This window comes from Chelon labrosus, assembly GCF_963514085.1.
Source record: "Chelon labrosus genome assembly, chromosome: 14".
Lineage (NCBI taxonomy): Eukaryota > Metazoa > Chordata > Actinopteri > Mugiliformes > Mugilidae > Chelon > Chelon labrosus.
Window position 1 is genome coordinate 27,943,077 of NC_140347.1, and position 25,870 is coordinate 27,968,946.

A 25,870-nucleotide genomic window follows, 5' to 3' on the forward strand; every position below is an offset into this window, starting at 1 on the left:
GGCTGTCAGCTGTGTACCAACCTGACTTCTGTACAGCACAACTGATGGTCCCAACCCCATTAAGAAGCCAAGAAATTCCACATATGAACCCTGACAAGGCACATCTGTGAAGTGAAAACCATTTCAGGTGACCACATCATGAAGCTCATGAGAGAAATCCAAGGGTTTGCACTGTTCTATCATTCCTCATTTGTCCACTAGCTGCCACTGCTGTTCCCACATAAACACATAATTTATTAATCTGATTAGCCATTCCCTATTAGCTTCAGAGCTTGAAGACACCCTTTTTTTCAGAGCCGTTGTGTTGCCAATGTGTTGCCTGATTTGACTGCATTCGTGTTGGTTAGTACAAAGACATTCGTGTCAGGTTAACTGGGGATTCTAAATTATTTGTAGATGTGCATGTGAGTGTGAGTGGTTGTTTGCCTCTCTGTGTAATAGATAACAGATGGATAGACTGCACAACAGATATACAAACATGATGTCCCTCTGCTGAGTTAACCCAGATATGAATGGCCTACATGACACCACATCAGCAACAGTCTTTGGAAATGGGATTTCCAACATTTATCTGTAGCTGTCAATTGTAGTGTTCTTCAACACTCCAGTGCCTACTGTTTGTCAAAATGTGACCTGACTTGACTTTTAAAACACAAATAATTAAGATGCCATTTTGTTCTCAAAAAAAGAATAATATGCACATATCCAAAAAAAATACAGAAGAGAGACGGAAGAGAAAACAGTATAATCTGCTTTGTTGTGCAAAATGACCCATACAGTAATGTGCCATTAAATACAAAAAAACACAATTAACCACAGGCATAGAGGCCTAACATCACATACATTTACTCATTTTGTCAGTTAACAAACATTCTGATGATCTGACAATAAACTGAGGAGACAAATCAGCAGGAACAGGAATGTTGACAGCATTATCTCTGACACAAATACATTATCCAACTTCACTTTATACGTGTGAAAATGAAATTTACTTTCATACAATGGCACAACATTTAGGGGAAAGTGGCTTGCAAGTGTGCATCTGTTTGTGTGCGTGTGCTTCATGTGTAAATATTGAGGGTTGGTTTAGCCAAGCACCCATCCATGTTAATTTAATAGGGGAGTCATATAGAGAAAGTGCTTAGTGTTGTGTTTGGAGAAGAGAACAGTCACTGGCTACCAACACAGAGGTTTGGAGCTTTGCTATTTGATTATCTGAGTATTACTCTATCTTTTAGATTCTCTGCCAGATGAAACATGGAGTAATTATATGAATTATACCCATCCAGCTCATGTGACCCAGATAACAGTAACCATGCTTTGTTTAGAGCGGGTTGCGATTACAGGATAAATCTGGTGATCATGATGCCAACAAATCCCATGAAAACACAAGTGTGATTAGTCCTGTGTAACATGGTATTCCATTTTTATTCAGAACAATGAGCCGTGTGCCAAATTATTGCACAAATTACTACTACTTTATAAAGAAACCAGTAAATTATTTTGAGACCATCTCACATACACATGCATTATTCCACTGATTAATATGGACCATACATAGGCAGTATTTGCTTCTGTTTTAATGATGTGTAATAAAATCTGAGTGGAACTGAATGCCATAGAAACATCTACACACACCTGTTAAAACAGCAGGTTTTTTTGTGATGTAAAAAATATCAAATAAGATCATATCAGAGCTTTTGTGGAAGAAAACAAAGCATGAAAGAATAATCGGGGGAGGGTAGAGAAGACTGGTGACAACAATATCTATAATCTTCATCTGTTTGGGCTATGGGGCAGAATGGAAAGACATATGTTTGTGCTGATGAAAAACATATCCATGCCTGGCTAAAACTTTGCAAAACTACTATTACTAGGTGGAGAAATGTGTTGAAGATGGTGGTCACAGCATCCTAATTTGGAGATGCTTATCTTTCGTTGGACTGGCAGAGTTGAAGTGAAGGGAATCATGAATAGCTTAAAGTACCAGTCAGTCTACCGGAAGAGGCTTGTGCACTGGTGAAGCCCTCAAAGTTTTTGCAGATAGACTGTTTTCCAAACAGACTGACAGCTGTAGTGGAATCATAAGTCAGTATTAGTTCAGGGATGTGCACTTATGCAGTTACTGTAAAAACTGGGTTGGTGTCACATTGGCACTATTTTTTACATCACAAAAACCTCCTGTTTTAACAGAGATGTATAGACTTTTTATATAAACAGTAGTGAGGCCATAAACAGCCAAATCTACCACTTTTAGTCATTTTATGATATGTGTGCTAAAAATAATAGAAGAAAAAAAACCAGAATAACATTGGATTTATTGTTTAATCCAACTATAGTTTGGCAGTGGAATTATAAAAGAGCAAGTTGTGTTTTCTTGGTGGCTAAGTGGCTACAGGTGTTTTCTATTTGGTCTCATCTGCCACACATACATACACACACTCTCACAGTCAGGCAAAATGGCAAAGCCCTTGTGTCGTTTCAAGCTGTGCTCCCTCCCTCGTCCACTTCACTTCAACACAGCCTTCATTAACAGCTGCTGACTGCGACAGACACGCTCAGTAAGGCATGCACACACATTCAAGTGTGTATTTGTGTGACTTATACTGCACCCGATCAATTCTTCCACCACCAACTGCATTTGGATATAACCGAGGGTACTAATCTGAAGCCAGAGCTGCTACACGGCTTTCAAATATGTGTGGAATTTATGCTACTATGTCTTGAAACAGTGTTTGCTGTCACAGTGTTATAAGCATAAAAAGGACACACAAAGTTAATCCCCTTCGTCTGTGGCTTCTGGAGAGTCAGACGCTTCTTGGAGACCGACTGATGGTGGAATGTTGTTTAAGGAGGTGTTAAAGTCAGGAGAGGTCATATCAGAAGAAACCAGTTTGGCAAAATGCTGGCGTTTTCCGACACGTATCAGAAGCCTGATCTATGACTCTGAATCCTGGAAAACAAAATGCACAAATGTTAGCCATGTATTTGTCTATTTACTGTATTTGTGATTTATAAATTCAAACATGTGCCCTGTCTTAATCTGGTATACCAAATATTATAGACGGCCAGATGGCCCCGACTAAACATGAAGAGTCTGGAGCGCTTCCAGACTGAATGATGCTACATTATCCTGCCGGTGTAATCAAATCACTTGTAACTGAGTTATCCAATGAACGTCTAGAGGAGGGACAGAAAAGGATGTGACCAGGGGAAAATCCAATAAATAATCTTTAGTAATGCTTGGAAAGAGGCCCCTTTGATATTTGACAATTGAATCACCAAATACTTGCTGCAAATTTGGATTCTGTCAAAATGAAAACTTGTGTATAGCAGTTTGTCAGATTTAATGTAATGTCATTAAATTCAGCAGTTTTGGTGATGATAAGTGGGCAGTTACCAAGTTGAGCTGAGTTGAGGCCGACATACAGTATGAAACACCATGTACATCTTTCCTTCCTCCTACTTCATCTATGTCAAAATCCAAGAGCAGCTCGTCACTGTAGTCTCCAATCAATCCAAATTGCATAAGTGCATTTAGCCCCTGGCGCCACCACATTTCTGAAATCATCTGCATTCTCTGTGTGTATATATACATATATGAGCTAAAGTGCATTACGTGGGTTAGTTAGCTCTGGACACAGAGAAGGATCTAATGTGTAGTTTTCAGTCTCAGGGACGAGATTCTCAAAACATTATAGTAATATACGAAAGTACACAAACAAATAAAATCACCATGGCAATAGTGCTTAGAGGATCAATTGGACCTGGATGGTTAATAGTATTTTCATCTGACCGGCATAGAGAGCTAGATGTAAACTATACCTTACAGCTTTGAATGTGCTCGGCTGAACTAAAGCAAAGTTGAAGCCCACACTAGTAATGTTGCATATTCTGCTTACTTCACTCAAAAAAATGTGGGGCGGGAAATATATAATGTGGCTACCTAAGCAACCAGAGCCTGGAGTGATTGCTACAAAGTGATGGGCAACATTGAATCGTTTTACATGTGGACGGGACTTAAGGAGCAGACATACAGGAGGCAGAGATGTGGTGACAGGAGATCATGTAATGCAAATTGAATCTGCCAAGTTGAAGGAAGGATAGGTGAGAAAAAGCTTTTGTCCACAAGAAGTGGGTGGATAGTAAGTTAAACTGAACTTGATTCAGCACAGAGTTCCCCAAATGTTTACTGCAAGGAATTCATCATGTTGATAGGAGGCTTGGAGTGTTTTATTTGCTTCCATCTAGATGCTAGAAATGTTGTTGTTTCACTTTGGAAATTTACAAGTGGGTTTCCTAGGCAACTGGAGGTTGAAACATCCACTAACAACTGGTGGCCTCAAAGTGATCGTTAAGGAGCAAATTACTTTATGTGTGGATGGGGCTTAAGCTCTAAAACTGTTTAGCTGGTTGGGACTATGATCATAGAAATGGGAAGATAATCTTTAGTAGAGAGTTGATATCTTGGTATTTGCTGTGTACACTGATGGCAAAAGGCCACTGAATCTAGCTAAATGGGATTTGATGTTTTTAATGAACTTTCTTCCAAAAAAGCTGACATGCATAAAAAATAGCAATAAGTCACAGCTTGTAGAAACTAGAGCTGCTGACCAAGCACTGTGAAGACAGTCGCGTGTTCGAGGAAGTTTACAAACCACATCGGATGTTTGATTTACACTACACCACAGACCCCAGCGTGTTTCTGTGGAAATAATACGTTCACTTACTTACTTTCACAGAGGGCTGGGAACTGAGCCCAAGGAATGCAAACACAGTGTTGTTCTCCTTTGACTGGAAGAAGTCCTCGTAGTCCTGGGGGAGGAAGAAAATAAATGAGGATGTGAGGTGTTACATAATCTCTACAAGTTTCAAATATGGTTGTCAACATCACTGCCAAACAGACCTTCACCATGCAGCTTCTAATATAACTCTGTGACCATGACACTGCAGTGTGATGCTGGATTACCTTGGCCAGGGAGAGTGACGGCAGGCAGACCATATAATCTGCCCCAACCGTGAAACTGGATTACGACAGGATTACAGAGCAGCGCACAACCTCAGTGCAGGACATGAACTGGGATGCTCTAGCTCATCGAATTCATTCACCATCACAGGAAGCAAAGACTAATTTTACTTCATGTCAACTATTAGTGTAGCAAACTTTGGTATTCACAATTATCAATATGCAAATAAGTCACATTAAAATGCGTTTTCCAGGTCTGTGACTGTGATTTGCTCTGTCCAGCATATAAAACAACACTGGATGTTATCTTAGAGGTTGTGATAGTTAGCAGAGCAATAGTATGGAGCAAATATACGTTTTAATCTCAACTGGGGGAGACTTTTCAATCTAGCTAATGTACAATTTATTAATTTCTCCCTTTCTGATCTGCAGTAATAATGTGGTAAAGATGCTAGACAAGGGGACTAACAGTTCTCTCCAGCTCTATAGTGCACCATATTTGCTAAACCACGCCCACTTTTGATTCTATATCTCTTTTGGAACTAAACCGTGCACATACAGCAGAGCTACCTAATGGAACGGCAGTAATTCTGAATATTATAAATTGATATCAGTCATACACCACAGTAGCGATCCTCGTTGAAGATCTGCGGAGGCAGTGGCTTGCCCTTCTCTGGCTGCTTATCCCTGGGGATGTTGCGGTACATCCAGAGCCTCTGTTCCTCCATCATGGTAATGTCTACTTCCTGGAAGGTGATCCGATTGGCCTCCAGAAAGCCCACCACTGCCTGCTGATGCTTCTTTATCTGGAAGGTCGGAAAATAAATATATTTAAAAAAAAAAAAAAGTGGGTGGAGGAAGGTTGGAAAATTAGTAGTGGGGGAGAAAAAAAAAATGTTTAAAATAATTCATGAAAGAGAAGCGACCGTGACACACTACTTTTTGGCACATATAACACCATGGTGTAATCTAATATTGCATTCAGTTGATTTTTATTTATGCTGCATCAAACAACAATGCAAACTGTTGTACGTTGTGCAGTCTGACCCTGTACTGTGTTTGTCTCTGTGAACTTGGCCCAGCAGTTGGGTTTCTAATACACTTCTGCAATGACAACTGGTAAACTGACACCCGTCAGAGAAACCTGGCAGGGTTTTCTCTCCCACTCGCACACACATACTTGCATGGAGTGTCCTGAATGCACTAAATGCACATTGACACTGTGGGTAATAAGTACATTTAAGAGGGATTATTGATTAGTGGAAGGGCTTAGGTTTGAAATGAGAGAGCCAACATCCCTTTCTACTGTATGCCTTGAATCTTATTTTACATTAAATTACAGGAGGAGGTTATATATAGGCTGCAGTTAGGGAGAATTATTTATTAATTAACCAACCATTTACTTTAGTTATCATTCCATTTCTACAAGTGATTAAATTAGAACATTTAATCTACTGTGTAGACTTGACTTCCTACTCTTGGGATGCACTCGGCCTATTTCCTAAACATACCACTGTGACTGTGATATTTGTTCCAAGGAGTTGATCAATAATTCTTCATGAAAACATTTTTATTAGCCAGCTGTCTTGAGATCACGGAACAGATTTTTCCAACTGCAGTCTGGGACGGATGGCACAGCGGCTCCCCACAGAACGGACCTATCCACCCTGGGACACTGTGTGTGACCTAGGCTGCATGCCAGTGTTTGTGAATTTTTGTGGGAAAGAGAGATCCGGGCGTAATTTTAGAAAACTCCCACACTGGATCGTAAACACACATTAGACACAGAGACACACAAAATGTCTTACTTAACCCTTTAACTCTTGGTGTTTGTTGTTTTCTCAACTTTAAAGGATTGTTAAACCATTTTGATTCATCCTTCCTAGCCTGAATTATTTAAAAAATGTGAATGTGGATTCTGTTTCACTTTGTTCATTCATTTGTCGTGTTTTGTCTCCATTTTTATCGCCATGTAATCTACCACGGTGACACAAATTCTACTAAGCACTCATTAACATCACAAAAGGGTGAATAATTAAAACTAGTGGGAGCAATACAATGTGAACACACATAAAAACAATTTTCTAGTCCGTAACACAACAAAATTTCCTAGGAATTCTATCCTTGATGCAGTAAAGTTGTGCAAATGTAGCTTATGTGTAAATAAACAGGGATGTGGATATTATTTAAGGGACACTGGGAGCCACAATGATGCTATTGTTGTAGCCTAAAGACAGTAAGCAATTGTTCCAGACAGCTATAGACCCAAACAAGACTGTAAGCTTCTCTTTGCGTGTACATAAAAACAGCTTTATCTGGGGGCCTGAAGCGCACAAGTAGGTAAATGACTGTCTTTAAAGAGACAAACAAGCTGTTTTGTTCTGGATGGAGGTTAATCCTCCATTTAAAAACACTGTTTAGCAGCTCGCACTGGATGTCACGGCGCTGGTGAACAGTACAGATGATATGGTCGTCCTCTGAGGTGAAAGGCAGGCAGCATGCCTCTAAATAATGAACGAGGTGCCCCCTGTGAGAGAAAGTGTGTGTCAGGGGGATGGATGAGTTCAGATTTTGTGTATGTGTGTGCATGTGGAAATTAAGGCATGCAAACACCAATATTACAGTATATGATGCACTGTTTAGGAGAAATGTCGGGGATTAGCTCAAGGTTAAGAGAGAACTAATCCTTTAGTCACGAACTCAGAGAGAGATAGAGGAATATACAGTCTTACATCAGTTTTCCCCTTCACATTACCCCCCCCCCCCCCCCCCCCCCCCAAAAAAAACATTTTTCCATTTATTAAAACCTACGTTTTGAGCATGAATAGCAGAATACACAGTATATCTGATGAGACTCAGCATCTATTTACTCAAGAGTGGGTTGTAACCTAATTTACCTCCCATCCATTCTGTGCTGATAACTTCTGCCCCAGTAATCTGCTGTGGTTACACTGCTCATTTTTCATGGGGGCACGCTATTGTCTTTGATAACTCCTTTTCCTTTTTCTGCTCACATGTAACTGCACACTCCTCTCCCTTTGACGTGCACACATCTCGCCCCAGAAAAAGAAAAAAATAAATCAGCTGCGGCGTCCAGTCTCACTTTTCTTCTTTATTCAATCACTTGTAACTGAATTCAAAAGCCTTCAGAGTGAATTACGCTCACATGAGCTCTACGCTAACTGACCCAAATGGTGGACCAATTCGAGCATGAACTGTACTTGTGTGTGGTGGGAGACAGAGAGTGTCTGTGCGTTATGAATGTATGTGTCATGGTTAAAAATAACTCCTCTGTAAACGCTCAAAGATTGTGCTCCCCTGATAAAATAAATATATTACTCATTTGTGCCATTACCTAATTCTATAAGAATTTGTGGAGGAGTGTTGTTTGAGGATTTTTCTGCTCACACTCATACTATCAGCTGGGTTTGTTTCTCTGAGGCATGTGCCTGTGCCCTGATGGTACTCTTTACATTATCCATTATAGTGCTGACTGATATTTTTTAATTTATTGTCGAGTGAAAAACTTTCACACGGTTGTCAAATATTAATTTCAGCACTAACCAAGACCAACAGCAAATCTGGCTTCTAATCAAATGTACTGACATAAATTAGAGTTTAGACTGCTGTTCACTTGTAGGAACAATCTCCTGGATAGAAGAACATTGTTCCTGCAGCCAGGGGATTCACCAATATTTAGCATATGTGACAAAAAGGTCACTCCAGTTATAAAAGACAAGATGCATTGAACGTAAAAGACCTCAGTCATTTTGTTGAGAAACCTCACTCTGATGTGTGTTCAATATAAAGTCCTATACATAACATGTGATCTAAATGCTGTCTGTGCATCTTATTACTGGATTTGTTAATACACAATAAGGTGTTCCTGTTATTTTGTCCACCCCTTCACTTCCTAGAGGGAGAAGTTGTACAAAATATACAAGCCAGGCTGTGTATATCATCTGTGATAACGCAAACAGTGCTATTTGAAAAGACTTCATAAATATGCATGTAGCTTTCTCATCTGTCTGAAAGATGCCTGTTTATTTCACTGCTTGTGTTTAATACGATTACATAATTGCATTCAGCTGATAAGCCAGCATTAAGATTTACACAGGTTTTTTTTGTGTGTGTGTGTGTGTCTACATTTTTTTAAAAAGCTGTACCTGTCAACAAGTTACACGACATATTTGCAAACACTCACCGCGAGAGACCCAGTGGAGGAGGCGATGTAAACCTTGATGACCATTTTAATCCCAAATTAATGACAGGCAGTCGGCAAACAATTTCCGTCTGCTGGCGGCGGGCCACGTTTATTTATTTTGTTTGTTGTTGGGTTTTTTTTACGCCAAGAACGGATAAAATAGACCGTGAGCTTTAAATGAGAGGACGCACGCGTTTCCAGTATTTAAAGTGAGCCATGATAATAGTACAGCGTGAGGCTTCCTCCCGGCTGTGGCGCTCAGTGACTCGATTGCACAGACGCAACAAACGCCACTCAAAACACCGAACTTCCGCTATGACTTGAAAATAAAATAACCACACAGTCAAACGCCACGACGCTACAGACACACTGCAATTAAGAACATGTGAATTCTGTTTTTCATTTTGTAAAATAGTGGGGGGAAAATATATCAAAACTAATACAGGTTAAAGAACAACAAAATAAATCAATATGCGTAGGGCTAAACAAAGTATGAACTTCATTTCAAATATATATTTTTAAAACAATTAAGCTGATATGAGGAACTTTCTTTATCGTTTGATGTCACTTAGAACTTATATTTTAGCGTCAAGTGTTTATTTTGAAAGGGACTGTACTTCCGGCCTCTGATTTGTTTAGGACACAGTATCCTCCCTTGCTTATTTTTGGTAGCTGCTTTGAAAAATTGACATAAAGTCCTCCTCTAGTAGTTTTCTTTTGCCCAGTTTGTCAGTGTCAGTGAATTATTAATTAAGTATGCCTCAATCTGTTTGTGTATTATTCTGTTATTTGTAAAGTGCTAGTATGAAACTGACAAAAACTTGTCATTTATTAATTCGCAACTAGGCGAAGAGTATCTTTATACCCTCCAAATACAAATTAAAAGTATTTAAAATGTTTCTATTTTTATACAGAATGAGATGATATCCTGTCCTGGTGAATGTCGTGGTTTAGTTGTGCCTTTTTGTTTCCACATATTTTGATTTGTCTTCTAATATATTTTCTCCCAACAGATATTATCCATAAAACTTAAGCACCATATTATAGATTTTTGAATTTTTTTATTATTATTTTTAATTTTTAATAATTTTGTGTCAATACAGTTGAAATGCTGCGGTGTAAAGTGTTTAGTTTTTAATTAGCTTGTTTTTGTTTGTATTCCTACATGAAGAGTAAGCAGTATTGTCTTTAAATTTGGAAAATGTATATCACCAACACGTCCAACAGCGCCATTCTGGTAAGAGACGGGTATTGCAGGGAATGCTGCGGTTGCCATGGTACGGCGTCAGCGGCTACAGTGAAGCAAACCTCAAGGCGTGGACTGAAGGAAATGGTACCAGGGCAACCCTGACTACCAGCTCTACTTTCTGCTTACGCTGTTTTATTTTTGTTGTGGATGGTTACAGGTAAGCGAGTTTTAAAACAATAGATGTGACAGTTTATTACCAAAACGGGTCTTCTTATATATAACGTTAGCTTAAGTTCATGCTAGCTTGGTAGTGAAGCTGTGGAGCTAACATTAGCCGATCGAGACTGAACGAACACCTAGTATTTGCTATACACTATAGCGGAAATCAAAGGACATCAACAGGATGCTTTGATGCGGGGACATGGACGAGTTGGTGCAATTAGACCCCGAACGATAACACACAGCCCACCTGTTGATAGTAGTTTGCTGTTGCTATGCTAGCAGTGAGTAGCTAGCTGTCACTCCTCACAACTCTGAGCTGTTCGGGCAGACTTGCTAATATTAATACGCTGAACTGCCTTTTCCATTGTTTTCTTTTCTCGTGTTCATGAATTTAATATTGTACATATATTACGTGAACGAGCAAAAGGCCCGCTGAGTTGTGCTCTCAGATAAGTGCTACATTTTGTTGCCACTTACAGGCAGCCTGACAACAATGCACATGTCAACAGCAGACGGCCTACCTTAATCCAATCAGTTCGTGTGACACGGAGCAGGCCACTACCGCTGCAGCAAGACAGCATATGTTTTTGTACATATTTGTTTTTACTGCAGTGCTTGAGATCGACTGAAGAGATTTTCTCAGGATCATGGAGACTGTTAGATGTATTGACAACTTTCCACGAAGTGGATGAAGACGACAGAAGCGACTGGATATGATGTATGCGGTGAGTCGCACATTTACATCATATTATTTAGGAAATTTTCTCTCCAAACAGGATTTTGTGTTAAGTTACAATAGAGGAGGTCATTTTTTCACGTTGTTTGTTATATCACAATGAGGACAAAATAGCACTTCACATGATTACAATTTATCATTTGGTTATCATGGAGGATCAGTTTTTCTTTTATCATCAAAAGGTTTTATTTGAATAAAGAATCTATCTAGAGTATATTTATTTGGGTGAGTATATGTTGCAGGTGATTATAGAGTAGAAAACAATCCTATAAAGATTATATAATTAAACAAAAAAAAAAAAAACACTGTTGAACAATGTTAAAAGTACGTGTGCACTCAGATATGGGACCGTTCTGCCCTGCTTGACCTACAATGATGCTCTTTCCCACTGACGGTGATGTTGCTCCGGCTGCTGGTGTTGCCGTAGTTACTTGGCTATCAAGTGATTGCGCTATTGTCTGGGCTGATGAGGAGACCAGATGATATCTTGACCTTTAGGTTCTTCCTGCCTTCACAGCATTATTTTTGAATCACATGTGTATTCTTCCAGCTTATGAAGGTTGTTTGATCTCAGTCGGAGGATTTCTGTCCCCAATACTGTAGCAAGTAGAAATTCAACACAAGAAAACACTAGATAAATACAGAATAGGCTTTAGGCCTTATATATTAAATATGTAGTACTTATCTACCTAAAACGGATCACCTTACCTCTTGTTATTTTAAATTTTCTCCTGTTTTTTCTAAATCATGAGAATAGACATACTCGATGTAACTGCAACTAGAAGTAATGTCTTTCCAGTAAGTCACCAGAGCAGACGGGGGCAGTGTAGTATTTGTTTAGTAGAAGCAGTGGCGTGTAATAGAGATATCATACTTCATTCAGTCTCATGGAAAATTCCACCTCATGTGTGTTGTCGCTTAGTGACCGAGACACATAATATGGAAAACCTGAGAGAAACCAGTTGCCCTAGCTTCTTATAATAGTTTTGGGGGAATTTCGTTCTCTTGGTTTCCCCATTAAAAATGTGGAGGTCAGCTGATTTTACTATAAGTCTGCAGGTGAAGTGCATTCTGTACAGGTAAGCCTTTGTTGATGCTAAATTGTAATTCAAAGTTTGTGTCATTTCAAATCAGCAGCACACACTTTTAAAATAACAACATGGAATCTGAAAACATGACTGACCCATATGAAGACAACCGGGATCGAAGTCGCCAGTCACTGCAGAGTACAAAGAAAGATTCTCGGACGTCATCCGTGCAGAAACACAAAAAGAAAGTCCGGGACAAGATCCACGGTGAGGATGAAAAAGAGGGCTGCATCGAGAGTAGATCAAAAACCAGGACCTGGCATTCGGATCCAGATCGGGACCAGATATCAGACGGAGAGGGAAGGAAAAGTAACAGGTCCTTTTACTCTGAAGATTTTGACAATGAATCCCCTTCAGAGCGCTCAATTTCGCCATACTCCCGATCCCGGACTCCTTCCCCTTCTCCACAAAGAGGGGTACGGGCAAAGAAGACTTCCTGCAGCCCTCTCTACAAGATGGGTATGTAAAGTAACTAACCCTAAACCTTACCGGTTAAAATTCCTTTACTGTCCTGGTGATGGCAGTGTAAGGCAGATTTTATCACAGTGGTTTCTGTAGAAAGAAGATTTTTATGAGCAGATTCTGTCACAGATACTATTGATTTTGTTTAGCTTCAATAATGGCCTATAAAAGTAAGTGCTTTCATTACCTTTTAAATGTTTCTGTGTGATGTTTATTTCATTACCCTTGCAGGTGGTGTGGGGCGCCGGGGTGTGCGACCAGGTGGCCAACCTCTGACCCAGCAGCATCGCAGGGGAGTGCGTTCACAAAGCCAGGAGTCCACGCCACCTAAAGACCTGGACATGGTGACGAAGCGGATGCTTTCAGCCCGCCTCCTAAAGATCAATGAACTACGTAATGCTCTTGCTGAACTGCAACAACGCACTGATGAACTGCAGAAGGAGAATCGAATTCTCAGACAGGTATTCCTGACTCTTCAGTTTGGGTTTTGAGGCCATTAAAGGTATACATCAGAGTCAGAGTGCATTGCTGATGTTTCATTGTTTAAAAAAACACAACCCAAGTAAAGAATCCCTAGCCCCAACCTTAAGTTTCCTTCTCGTCGTCAACTGCAAGTTAAAAAATAATTTTTGCTGCAGCTTCAGGTGCGTCAAGAGAAAGCCCTGCAGCGCTACGATGACACAGAGAGCGAGATTTCCCAGCTACTGTCACGTCACTCCAACGATATCCATGTGTTGCGTGAGCGACTCAGGCGGACGCAAGAGAGGGAACGGGCAGCTGAGCGCCGTCTGAAGGACAATGAGGAACAGCTGCAAAGGAGTCAAGGGACCATTGCACGGCTGAGGAAATTGGTTGACCAACGAGAGCTAGCAGCCAGAGATGAACTTACCCGCAGGCTAGAGGAGGAGAAGACACGAGCCCAAGAGGCAGAGCGTAAGATTAAGGTGCATTTATCATTATTTTTGTTGTAATGAAGCTCGGTAACACAGAGTGTTCTGTCATTTTACAAAATGCAGAAAAGCTTAAGGAAGTAGAGTGCCATCTGAGAACAGCTTGTGTATGTGTGTGTTTGAAGGAACTTGAGCGTAGCATGGAGCTGACCAACAGCAGTTACCAGAGGCAGCTGGTTTCAGAGAAGAAGAAGACTGTCACTGCCCAGGAGGAAATCAGGACTCTGCAGGAGGAGCTGGAACGACTGACCAATAAACTAAAGGTCCGTACACACAACAATAGACTTGAACAACAACTGTAACTAATCTTGTAACGGCATGTTGGCCATTGTTTCCATGTCCATTTTTGCTAATTTCTTATCAGGAGAAGGAGAGAGAGCTCGATACTAAGAACATTTACGCTAACCGCATGGTGAAATCCTCTCTGAGAAAAGATACGGACAGTGCACAAAGTGGACAAGGCACAAAGCGAAATGGTAAGATCTTAACCGCTGGTTGTTAAAGCTTATTAGTACATTTATAATTGAGTTTATGGATATTCCTCGCGAGTCCATGTAGCATATGTTTGTTCCTGTAATTATGGGACATGTAGAAGTAAAGAAATTAGAATTTGGTGTTCGTCAGGACGTTCTTAAACATTCTGGTTTTCTGTAGTAATTTTATTTCTTTTAGTCAAAGCTTCCTTATGCGTTGCTATTAAAAGTGATAATATATTCTATTGTCTGACAACTAGAACAAAAAAATGACAAACACAGATGCCCATAAATACTGTATTCCTAACATCCATTTACACAGTACTCTGTGTAAAGGGATGTTAGGAATAGGATTAGCACTCTAATGTATTCTTTTGTTTCACGTACAGTCGCCATTAGGAGCAACACCAAGGCAGTACAAACTGAAGACAGGATGTTAAGTCTGGATTTCCCCACACCGCCCCCTGCCATCACTGAATCCAATGAGTACAGTGAACAGGCACCTGATGACTACCTAACACTTAAGGTAAAGCATCCACACCTTCTTCTACCACTCTTATTTGTTGTCATTCACCTCTTACACTTCTTTCTGACTATAAACTTATGTCAACAGCAGCTGGACAGAGTTGACAGACAGGCAGAGACACAAGACAGGCCTCAAAACCAGGAAGAACAGAAAAGGAGAGAGAAAGAAAAAGACAGGGAGAAGGAGTTGGTGAAGGAGAAGATCCAGGAGAAAGAGGAAAAACAGCAACTCAGTCAGGAGCTGAATGTTCTCGAAGAGAAGGCAAAGACGCTAAGAGATGGTAAAGACAAGCCAAAGACAAGTAATGAGTGTTTATATGTAATATCTCTTTCACATATAAAAAAAAAAATATATACAATACCTGTGAAAACAACTGTCAAGACTTACTGAAATGTGGCACACACTATGTTCACAGGTTTGGAGAAAGAAAAAGAAGAAGACAGAAAGAGAACAAGTTTCATGTCAAACCAGAAAGAGGGAGACCACTACTGGAAGCGTGGTCACGTACAGGAAGAGGTTGAGAAGTGGAACCACGAAACACTGGTCACTGAGCAGGACGCAGAGGAAGCACGTCGTAAAAAAGAGCTGCTGCTGGCTAAGATGCGCGAAATAGATGGCCAAAGCCAAGACTACGTGTTTCAGTCGAGTCCTTCTGAGGCCAGAAAGGGAACCACTGACCATACTTCTCCTCGTCCTCCTGAACAGAGGAACCGTAACGCTTCTATTATCACAGACTCAGAGGAGTCAAGAAGCTTGCCTGCAGGAAGTAGAGAAGGTGGAAGGAGGAGAGCCGGCATAGATGGTGGAGCTGTAACAGGGGCAATAGGGAGGAGAGCACTGCGCACCCAAATCTCCAGTGATGACTTGGCATTTGGAGGCTACGCGCCTTCGTTTGGACATTCAGCTTCCCGAGCTTCCCCTGGTTTCCCTCCACCTCCACCCAGGGAGGACAGGGACTCGGCATTAGAAGCAATAGGCATTTTCAATCTCAGGGGAGTGGACAGGGAGACGGAAAAAGAAGTTGGGAAGGACAAGAAGTCTAGTCTCATGCAGCAGCTGTTTGGTGCCCAGGCTGCGCCTGCTGGTGACAGTGCGAGTCCCTCAAATAAAATGGAGGTCCTCAATAGTCCTCCAGCCACCAACGGAGTGCGTTCAAGGGAAGGACTGCTCAGCTTCAGCTCAGGGTCTTCCACTCCTCCAGCATCCTCCATAAACACCATGCATGTCGCAGACAGCCGACCCGCCTACCGTGCCATCGCCTCATTTGATGACGACATAGAAGAGCTCACTTTATAACATAGTTTAGACTGGAGGTAGTGAAACAAAAACTGAGTGAACGTTGTAGAATCCCAAATAAAAATATGAAATCTCTGGAACATATCGGAAGTACTGTAAGACTGTATGAGCAGTGAAATCATTTATGTCATCACATAAGAAACTTGTGACTGAATGTGATTTTCAACCATTCAGGTGCCTGTGTGGACAGATGAATGAGAAATATGGTGGTCTCTGTGACTACATTTGAAGAGGTTTGTCTGGTCACGGTCCAGTTTTTCTTGTAAAGCACGGACCAAATGCATACAAAACACAAGGAATACAGTCGGTTTCCGCAATAGTAATGCCGGATTTCACATTTGAACGCTTTGCCAGATTTTGCATAGTTTGTGCTTGTTGTGTGATTCTTCTTTTATTTGGAAAAAAAAATATCCTGTATGGCTCTTATTAGTATTTTAGAGTTCATGCCACACGTCTAACTAAAGATGACAATCACTTTGCATAGAGTACTCATGGAATATCCGGTGGATTATATTAAAACGTCTTAAGTCTCCTTTTTTCCTGCAGGTTTAAGTCAAACGATTATTATATTGAATGTATCACAAAAAGTCAGTGGACGACAAATGTTAATGCCCTGCAGTTTATAGAAATTATGTGAAATAGTACGAATCTCCCTAAACACCAGCTCACTTGTCTCTTGCACTAATATGCCTCAAGTGAAGGTAGCACTATCTGCTTAAAGACAATCGGCACCAAAACAAAGGCTGCAGGAGAATCTGCAGGCTGTATTGAAATGAACAGACTTATTTTATTTATTTGTTACATACATTTTGAAAAATCACTACACTTTTACAACACTCTTAATCAGTAAACTGTAAAATTTATATTAGATATTTATGCTTTATACTACATTTTTTTGTGAAGATGCTTTTTGTATTTATTGTTAGCAAGCCATGTCTTTGAATCTTTGAATAGATTTGTGATAGTTTGTATTCGTGTTGTGAATTTTTCACCTTTTGTACTTGTTCGGTTGTTGGAAGAAAAAAAGAAAAGTGTATTTGTCGTATTTTTGCCGAATGAAAATAAACGCTTGTACCACAGTGACGCTGTTGCCATATTCGTGCGGCGGGAAGTCTGCTCGGGATTCCTGGGACGTCTCCAAGCAACCACAACCTGACGCAACCTCCCCGCTCCCCCCACCCCCGTCTCCGGTAGCTCTGTGCTCAAAAACAAGTGGACCGCAGAGCAGAGAGGGGGATAATGTCAGAGAGGGACGCGGCGGCTGGTGGCGACTCTCCTCACCTGACGTGGCTGGCAGGATTCAGGATGGCGAGTTGGACCGCGGCTGGGGGACTGTTGAAAGGTAAACGAGCTTAGTGTTCAGGTGATACCGGTAGTGTGTCACTTGCCAGCACGCAGCGGGAACGTGCTCACATGTACGCAACATTGCTCGGTTTATCCGCGCGCGTCCTGCGTTATCGGGAGCAACATAGCGTTAATGTGGCTATTATTTTTTAAAGATTTTTTTATTTATTCTTTTATTTTTCCGTGTGGAAACACTAAGTGGGATAATTCTTCGCCTAAATCTTAAAAATGTAAATGCAAAAAATAAAAATTAAAAAGTTGTATCTGAAATTATCAACTTGAACACAACTTTATACTAATATAATAATTTTTTTGTACATTTTAAAACGTTTTAAAAATAATGCATGAAACACAAATTATTTGGGAATGCTGTACTGTGTGTGCTGTTTTTGTGTCTATTTTTGTGTCTATTTGTGTCTATTGTGTCTACTTTATGCAAATAAGCTCATTTGAACTGAATTGAATAAGGTCATGTTGTGAATAGTTAGAAAAGAAAATAAAGCACTAATGTATTGGCTGAGTTTAGTTTAGCTATGACCGAAAATCTTTTGTCTTCCTTAGTTTGGTCTTTGACTTGATAGTTTACTCTTAAGTGTCATATGCATATCCCACACAACAATGTGATCATAACATTTCAGGTTATATTGCCCTATCAATGCCTCTTTAACCTACTTTGGGATCTGTGTTTTATTGAAGACAGGGTGTAATTACAGTGGATAAAAACATCCACACACCAGGTTAGAACAGCAGGGGTTTGTCATATAAAAAAATAAAAAATAAAATAAAAACCTTTGTGCCTTTATTTTGAAAATTACAACCTATGAAATGCCACTAAAACCCAATGTGACACATTTCAGAGTAAAAAAAAAACTTTTTATATAGGTGTATCCATATTTATGATTACTAAAAGCTGGTACACTGTGTAATTAAGCTTCTGTTGCCACAACCAAAGAATCCAATATCTTTTGTGTTCACATGAGACTGGATGATTTCTATAATGCTCTCACTGGCTCTGGAACTCAAAACCTCTGAAAGGAGGTGGGGGTGAGGGGGGGCAGGTTATGCTATAGATTACAGGATCTTACAGTAAAGCCTGTAGCTAGCCTGCGGTCCTGTTTGTTATGTAGACATGACATGCACATCTTCCAGATGAGCCAGACTTCCAATAAGCTGTTCAGCCAGACGAGGTTTTGGCCTCTCAGAGTCCAGCACCACAAAATAAATTTTCACTGGCATGGCAAGTGGAGTTTGAAACCAGAGGAATGTGATTGGTGATTGTAAAGTCAGTTGGCTAACGGGGACAGATGGTGTTCTTGTACTAAGATTTAATAGAGGTTTCATATACAGGCTGCATATATTCAGGAGGCTTCCTTAAGAGGCAGGGTTCCTGTTTGTCTATTCAGAAGTGTCTGCGTTCACCAGATCAGCCATTAAGATGATGGTTTGGGGTTTGTGCCGCTTCGATTAAAAACCTTTCATTCCTTCGCAATTGTGATCCCAGCTCGTTAAATAACATTTGCGTGCATGCACTTTTCCGCATCCTTTAAATCCTCTAGCCTTGCACTCCTTATTCATAGTCTAAATCACTTCCTCACATGCTCTTTACAAATTCTTTGAAATGCATCCTGCTTTAAGGCTCTCCTGTAACAGTGTGGCCTCCAGAGACACATTGATTCCTGCAGAGAATAAAGACAGGATCTATTCCCAGGCATTCATAAGTCAGCCACTCTGCACAGTCAGAGGTCCATTTTGCAAAACAGCCAAGCCCTATCATTAGATACAAGGGCAGTGCCTTCACTGCTGATCTGCTGTGCCCATTATGGAATAACTGAGCACTAACCACTTACTGAATGCTTAAAGACCTTGTAAGAAGACACTGAGCAGAAAGTCGGCTTCTGCTGCCCTTCTTACCAGTGTGTGTGTTTTAACCATCTAGTTTGTGACATTATTTCCTAAGCAGAATTTTCAATGGAGTTTTTTTTTTTTTTTAACTCTACAAACTTATGTTTGTCAAATTCAAGTAGTGGTGGTGGCTTTTAGTTTGGGTGTAATGTGAGCAACAATGTTGGCTTGTCTACAACTGTCCTCCAGTTTGAAATATCTCTTCAGTGACAGTTTTTTTGTTGTTGTGCCACCCTTTGCCATGTAAAATATCTCAGATGGATTGGGAAGAAAAGGTACAGATGGTGATGGTTTCAAAGTGGATATATCCAAACTACTCTGCTGATCCCCTGTGCATACTTAATCAGCGACAGGGACATTTGTGTTTTAAGCTAAATTTCTTGCTAATTATTGAATGAATTACCATTAAAATTTGCTACAGACTTTCATTTCCATCATTTAAATATTTTAATTTGGGCAGCACTGTTGTTTTAGACTAGAAACTTGCAAAACTAATGACTATACCTTCTGTCACACATGTGGTAGCAAATTATAGCGTGCTAACAAGCTAAATTAAGATGCTAAATACCTGCTAAACATGCTAACATGTCACTGTAAGCACATTCCCAACACATTAGACTCTTGCACTTAATTGTAAATTGCTGCCTGGGAACAAAATGCACACAGTTAAAGAGTGTTTTTGTGTAAACGTCATGGCTAATGGGTAGTCGTTAAATATTCTCGTGTTCAAGATCCATTAAAGTAACTTCCGAGACAGTAGTAATACAGACTACAGACTGTCTGTTTTAGATGAAAATAGAATTATTTCTGTAAAAGACTACCAGCCACTGTGTCCCACTTACTAGTTTTGGTCTGAGACTGCAGGTAATGAGTCCCATGGACGTGAGGTGGAAAGTTGCTGATTCATTTACAGTGTCTGTGTTGTTGCTATGGAAACAATTTGTTTCCCTCACATGAAAATCCTGGAGGTGTCCTCCCTCGGTGCACTGATCCTTTAATATGTGATACACCGATCAGCCACAACATTATGACCACTGACAGAAGAAGTAAATATCATTGACCCTCCAAATTCACTAGATCCCAAACTAATCAAGTATCTGTGGGATGATCCACAGAGGCCCCTCCCCTTAATGTTGCCAGACACCACAGGACATCCTCAGAAGGCCCATGTCCATTCTCTGATGAGTCACCACAAGGGAGACCTACACAATATTGTCAAAACTCACATCAGTTTTGAAGATTGTTGCCAAACTCATATCCCATGTCTGTTCTCCCCTACAGGCCAACAGATCAGCTGGCAATGATCCATAAAATAAATCTCTGAAGGCAGACAGAGCACTAAGAGGAAAGTGCATGTTGGAAGGCCGCCAATGAGGACCATCTACCTTTACATTTTCTATTCAGAAGATTAATGATGTACGCACACTCAGCGCCACAGATTGTGGTGGACAGGGCGAGTGAAGGAGACTGTGAGGAAGGTGTAGAAGTGCCTGCAGACGACCATCTGACCACCTTGAAGGCCTTGACGGAGAAGTTAAGACTGGAGACCAGGAGGCCTTCTTACCATGAGTGGAAAGCCCGGCTGGAGGCAGAGCATTTCGGAGAGCCGGGATCTGGAAAAGATCCAATTCAAGCGGAGCCTGAAGGGAAGCTAGTCACGCCCAGAAAGACTGTAGCCAGCTCAGAGGTGATCCAGTGCAAGATGTCATCAGGTGTACTGAAGGGATTCAAAAACATCGACGAGGCTCTCACTTGGCTCAGAAGAGAACTGGTGAGCCTTAGGTTCCTTATATTACACATGTCTCATTCATTTTCATGCAAATGAGTTTTGGCTGCAGAAAACATTGTGTGAGATTCAAACACTTCATGCTACTTAACTAATTACAATTGAACAAAGCACACAGTGTTCATTTACCAGCCAGAAGAGCCCTGCTCGCATTAGTGAGCGACGTTGATTGTGACTCGGCAAATAGAATCTGGCATTTGTTGCGCACAGTTTCTGAAAGTCTAATCATTTCCACTCAGCTCAGTTACTCTGCACATTCAGCCGCGGTTCGTAAGCTTGGGCCGAGCGCACAAAGAGGCACTGAAGGGAGCAGACTCACGCAGCAGGTGGCCGCAAACATTTACACAAAGACAGCAGACCAAAACTAAGAGAGAATGCTGAGAAAATTGTTTGTGGATGCCCCTCTGCGAGTTTACTTTTTGGGGTTTAGTCCTCCTCCAGTCAGTTTAGACCTTATCAACTATAACTATATCACTTTAGAGGATGCTGTCTATAAAAGAAAAGTGTGCTTTTTGGAATAGTTTGATATTTCATGAAATCCCACTGTCCGGTGTGTGTTAAAAAAGCTAGAGCACACAGACACTCAGCTCAGCTTAACATAAAGGCTGAAAGGATGTGTCAATTATTTTACCAGTTTCCAGTCTTTCTACTCCGTCGTTTTTCCGTCTCCTCTTTCGCAGGCGGACATGCGCCTGCAGGACCAGCAGCTGGCGAGGCAGCTCATGCGGCTCCGGAGCGACATCAACAAGCTGAAGATCGAGCAGACGTGCCACCTGCACCGCCGGATGCTCAACGACGCCACCTTCGGCCTCGAGGAACGGGACGAGCTGTCTGACCTGCTGTGCGAATGCCCCGTCACCCCTGGCCTCGGCCTCTCGGCCCCGCTGAGGCTCATCGGCGTCACCAAGATGAACATTAACTCTCGCCGCTTCTCGCTCTGCTAGTTGCAATGATGCCGATACGAGCAAACAAAAAAAAAAAAACACACACACAAAAGAAAACCACTGTATACAGAGCTGCCTCTGTAATACTAACCTTGCTCTAGTGCAGCGCCACAGCCATATATCATGTAGTGGTGAAGTCCTTTGTGCACCACATTGTTGTGAGCATAAACACACTGATTTACAGTCCCTATAATCAAAGTGAGAGGTTTAGGTAATGCATAGTAATTACAAAGACGACCCTAGTAAGTCCATAGATAGTGTTTTTTGCCTTTAAAGGACACATGGCAGCTATAAACAGCAACCTTCTTGTCTTAAAACTGCATTAGATTATAGACCTTTAGATCATCATGACTTGAAGCAGAGTACATATTTGTGTCCACTTTTTTAATCTGATTTTATCATCACTGACTCCATTATGTATTTCTATACGCTTCTCTGGATTCAAGCAACTATTTATCAAGCACGGATTGACTATTTAAATCTATTTTTACTCCGTGCAGACCTCTGTTTTCTGCTTTTAGTGACAGTCAGGCAGACATGATTATGTGGATCTTGTTATGACCCTTCTTGTTATGTTGGCAGTGCGGTTATAAGTGGATATTTTGTTGGAAGAAACCTTTTCTTAACAATAAATTGGGTTTAGGGGGTTTGCTTTTGAAATAAAGCATGATTCAAGTACAGTCCAATGCACAGGCTACGCACTAGGAGAATGAGTTTGAGAGTCCAGATACACTACAGTACACAATCACAGATTTAAATCTCTCAAACACATCTTTAATTGAATTAGTTTGCAACAAAGGTACAGAAAGAACAGATTACCTCTTAAAACCACAATGAGAACCAACATTAGCGTCTACTCCTGCACAGATTGTTCCAGCTTTATACGATTAGCCCTCTGGACCAACACAATGCCGGGCCTTTGTCTCATCTAGTGCTGTCCCAGTTGCACAATGCCACCTGGCAAAAAAAAAACAACTGCCGTGCCAGCTTCATGTTGTGGTATTAAGCCTGTAATCACCTGGAACATACCTTCAAATGTGTTTGTTAAAACAGGATGTTGGTACTAGTGTGCTTTTACAGATGTATTGGAAATAAATGATCCGTAAAGAAATTGGAGCTTCTCAGCCTCATAATTCACTGCCGCCACAACAAAATATTTCCAATGGCTCCTTGAATGTTCTCCTGTAAGAACGCTCACTCGAACACAGAACACGAAGGAGTCTTTCACCAGTATAGCGTGTATTAAAGTTCTGTTAAAGTATTACAGACCTCAGGTTCTGGGGAAGCCAATTCACAGACACAGAATATCCCCCACATTCAAACTAGCACAATCTGCCACATGGTAGACAGAAGGAGTATTGTTAATGCACTGCAGGACCTTCATAGGTTTAAGGGGGGATTATGGTTGTCATTGCCAAATATGCCACAAACTAGCCCCCTTCCTCATTTTTTCTTTTTCACAGCCTGTTCTGACAGCGCGCTCCTGAATAGATGCCTAGATACAGCCCAGAGCTCCCATTTTAATGGAGGTAAGATGATCTTTACACGACTGTTTAAACTTTAGGCTGTATAAACACCATTCAAGATCGGAACATGATATCCTGCAGTAAGTGTGTTTGTGCACAAATGTTTTATGAAAGCAGACTTTCACAGGAGACAACTAGAATATTTTCAAAATCAGGAAAGACATGTGTCCAGTACAGTACATTAGCTATTATGCAGCCAGCATCTAGTTAGCTTAAGTTCAAGATGGATGAGGAAACAGTTGACCTGTCTGTCTATACAAGCACCTCTAAATCTCAACAGTGTAGCTAACATACTGTATATAATAATCCATCCATCTATTATTCTATCCCAGCTGTCACTGTGTGAGAGGCAGCGTACACCCTGAATAGACCTCCCATCTATCATGGGGCCAACACAGAGAGACAGACAACCATTCACACTCACGTCCAATCAAGAACACCCAGTTAACCTAGCATGCATGTCTTTTTGTCCATAAAACAAAGTGGTGTTTGTGTTAACAGACAGCTCTCAAAGTGGCCACAGGCCATTTTCCTAAATGTCCAGAAAATCAAGTACTTCACGTAAAATATTAAATTATTTAAGCTACTACACAAACTTCTTTCTTCAATGAGCCTCTCTATTGTTGTTTCTCTAATGGCTTGTTCAAATATCTGTCATCTGTGCTCACTGCGCCTGAGCAGATTTGGGTACGTGTGAAGACAGGAGCGCGGGGTCATGAGTTTCCGCATGTGCGAGTCGGTGTACCCCGTTCGCTGATCCCTGCGTCCCCCTCCATCTGGAAGGGCCTGAAGAAGTGGCATGTTATGAATGACTTCTGCTGAGCCCGAGATTTTCATGCATGAGCTCCGGCTTTATTTGGGCTTATTGCTGCTGAAAAACACAAGTCTGTTTGAGTGAGAGGCTGCCAGAGAGGCTGTTAGACGCGTTTCCTAACAAGCTGATCACGACTAAGGGGGTTTAATTTTTTTCTGTAGTACCATTTGACTTTTTTCTTTTTGGCCAGGGCAATTAAATACTGCAGACAAAATAAAAAATAAAAAAAATAGTTTGTTACAGCTTGTTGGATTCCGGTTCTGCCGAGCAGCTGTCTCTGGAGTTATCCATTTTTATTAATTTCACGCCTAAACCCTCTCATTTGCATGACAAAATCAGACACTATCTACTTGACAGGCATGAAATCGGGCACTACATCTGCAGCTGAAGCATGAAGACCAGACACTGTAGGAATGTTTTGAAAATTAGGTCACATTCAAGGTGAAATAATCTGTTGGTTTTGTGTTATACAGACCACAAAGATGTCCTGGTGATCTGAGCTCTGTCTGAAACTGGGACAGTTAGAGACAGATTTTTATGTATACGGAAGAGGAATAAATTTACCAGGAGCTTTGCGTCTGGAAATGTAGCCGCCATCCTGTTCCAGGAATACAACAGATGTGACACCACAGAGAGACACTTCTCACCATGACTGAGCTGCAAACTCCAGCATGACTAGCTGACAGAAACCTCACCAAGGTGAACCACGGGGGGAGACTGGCGAGAATCCCAGACTGCATCTCATGCCGAGTCGTTGTGTAGGAGTCTCTCAGCACATCTCATCTCAAAAATTGACTGTAAGGAAGAGGCAGTCAAGCAACAGATCACACAGAAGAATGCAATAAACTGACGAAGATGGGGGAAATACAGTCTCTCGTTTGATGGGCTACTCACCGCTCTGGCTCTTTTTGGGGTGCTGACTTGCATGACAAAGTTTCCCATTCAGTCTTTTGTGAAACGTTGCAAAGCCAGAGCCTTGCTTAACCACTTTATTGGTGATTTACTGGAAATCTTTAACAAGCAATGACATTCTCAATTTGGAGTGGTGTGGAAATAAGAGCTGAATCAGGCGGTTTTGATGGGGAAGCAGCCCGCGCTGCAGGCTCTTGGGGCTTAAAGTTTAACCATACAATTAAACCCCTGGAGCGCTGATACATGGATTCCGACTGTCGGTGTTTGGAAAATAGATTTATAGGTCAGAGGAACTTGGACCTGCTCCTGGACACATATTAAACATGGTCGGGGCAAGAAAAAAAAAAAAAAGAAAAAAGCTTTTCCACTACCTTCTACAGTAGTTTTCTATGTGGAAAATTAATTTGGGTGAAAAAAAAAAAAAAAACTCCTTTGCAGATTCTTTTTCATTTTGGATTAGTCTGAATACTCTTTGGCTATCAGCTATCTTAATTTACTTTAAATACATTTTAATGTATATAATTTGAATT

General features: G+C 41.0%; 3 protein-coding genes across 7 annotated transcripts; 2 read left to right on the forward strand and 1 right to left on the reverse strand.

Annotated features, from left to right (window-relative positions):
* Nucleotides 1–1,402: 1,402 nt before the first annotated feature.
* sh3bgrl2 (SH3 domain binding glutamate-rich protein like 2) lies at nucleotides 1,403–9,420 on the reverse strand. Its single transcript, XM_084560570.1, has 4 exons — nucleotides 9,171–9,420; nucleotides 5,587–5,772; nucleotides 4,735–4,815; nucleotides 1,403–2,953 (listed from the first exon to the last, which is right to left on the reverse strand). The coding sequence occupies exons 1-4, from the start codon at nucleotides 9,213–9,215 to the stop codon at nucleotides 2,939–2,941; spliced, it is 327 nt and encodes a 108-aa protein (XP_084416696.1). The 5' UTR covers nucleotides 9,216–9,420; the 3' UTR covers nucleotides 1,403–2,938.
* A 920-nt stretch (nucleotides 9,421–10,340) lies between these two features.
* lca5 (lebercilin LCA5) lies at nucleotides 10,341–17,202 on the forward strand. Of its 5 annotated transcripts, XM_084560564.1 has the most exons (10): nucleotides 10,341–10,576; nucleotides 11,061–11,306; nucleotides 12,455–12,864; nucleotides 13,099–13,328; nucleotides 13,506–13,811; nucleotides 13,943–14,080; nucleotides 14,182–14,293; nucleotides 14,680–14,816; nucleotides 14,904–15,117; nucleotides 15,232–17,202. In XM_084560564.1, the coding sequence occupies exons 3-10, from the start codon at nucleotides 12,477–12,479 to the stop codon at nucleotides 16,110–16,112; spliced, it is 2,406 nt and encodes an 801-aa protein (XP_084416690.1). In that variant the 5' UTR covers nucleotides 10,341–10,576; nucleotides 11,061–11,306; nucleotides 12,455–12,476; the 3' UTR covers nucleotides 16,113–17,202. The 5 variants fall into 5 exon arrangements, with proteins under 5 accessions (XP_084416690.1, XP_084416693.1, XP_084416692.1 ...); XM_084560567.1 differs by having other exon boundaries at nucleotides 10,341–11,306; nucleotides 14,904–15,096; XM_084560566.1 differs by having other exon boundaries at nucleotides 10,341–11,306; nucleotides 14,907–15,117.
* Nucleotides 17,203–17,327: 125 nt separating this feature from the next.
* On the forward strand, nucleotides 17,328–23,199 carry fam167ab (family with sequence similarity 167 member Ab). Its single transcript, XM_084560569.1, has 3 exons — nucleotides 17,328–17,454; nucleotides 20,640–21,129; nucleotides 21,825–23,199. The coding sequence occupies exons 2-3, from the start codon at nucleotides 20,770–20,772 to the stop codon at nucleotides 22,086–22,088; spliced, it is 624 nt and encodes a 207-aa protein (XP_084416695.1). The 5' UTR covers nucleotides 17,328–17,454; nucleotides 20,640–20,769; the 3' UTR covers nucleotides 22,089–23,199.
* The last annotated feature ends 2,671 nt before the right edge of the window (nucleotides 23,200–25,870 follow it).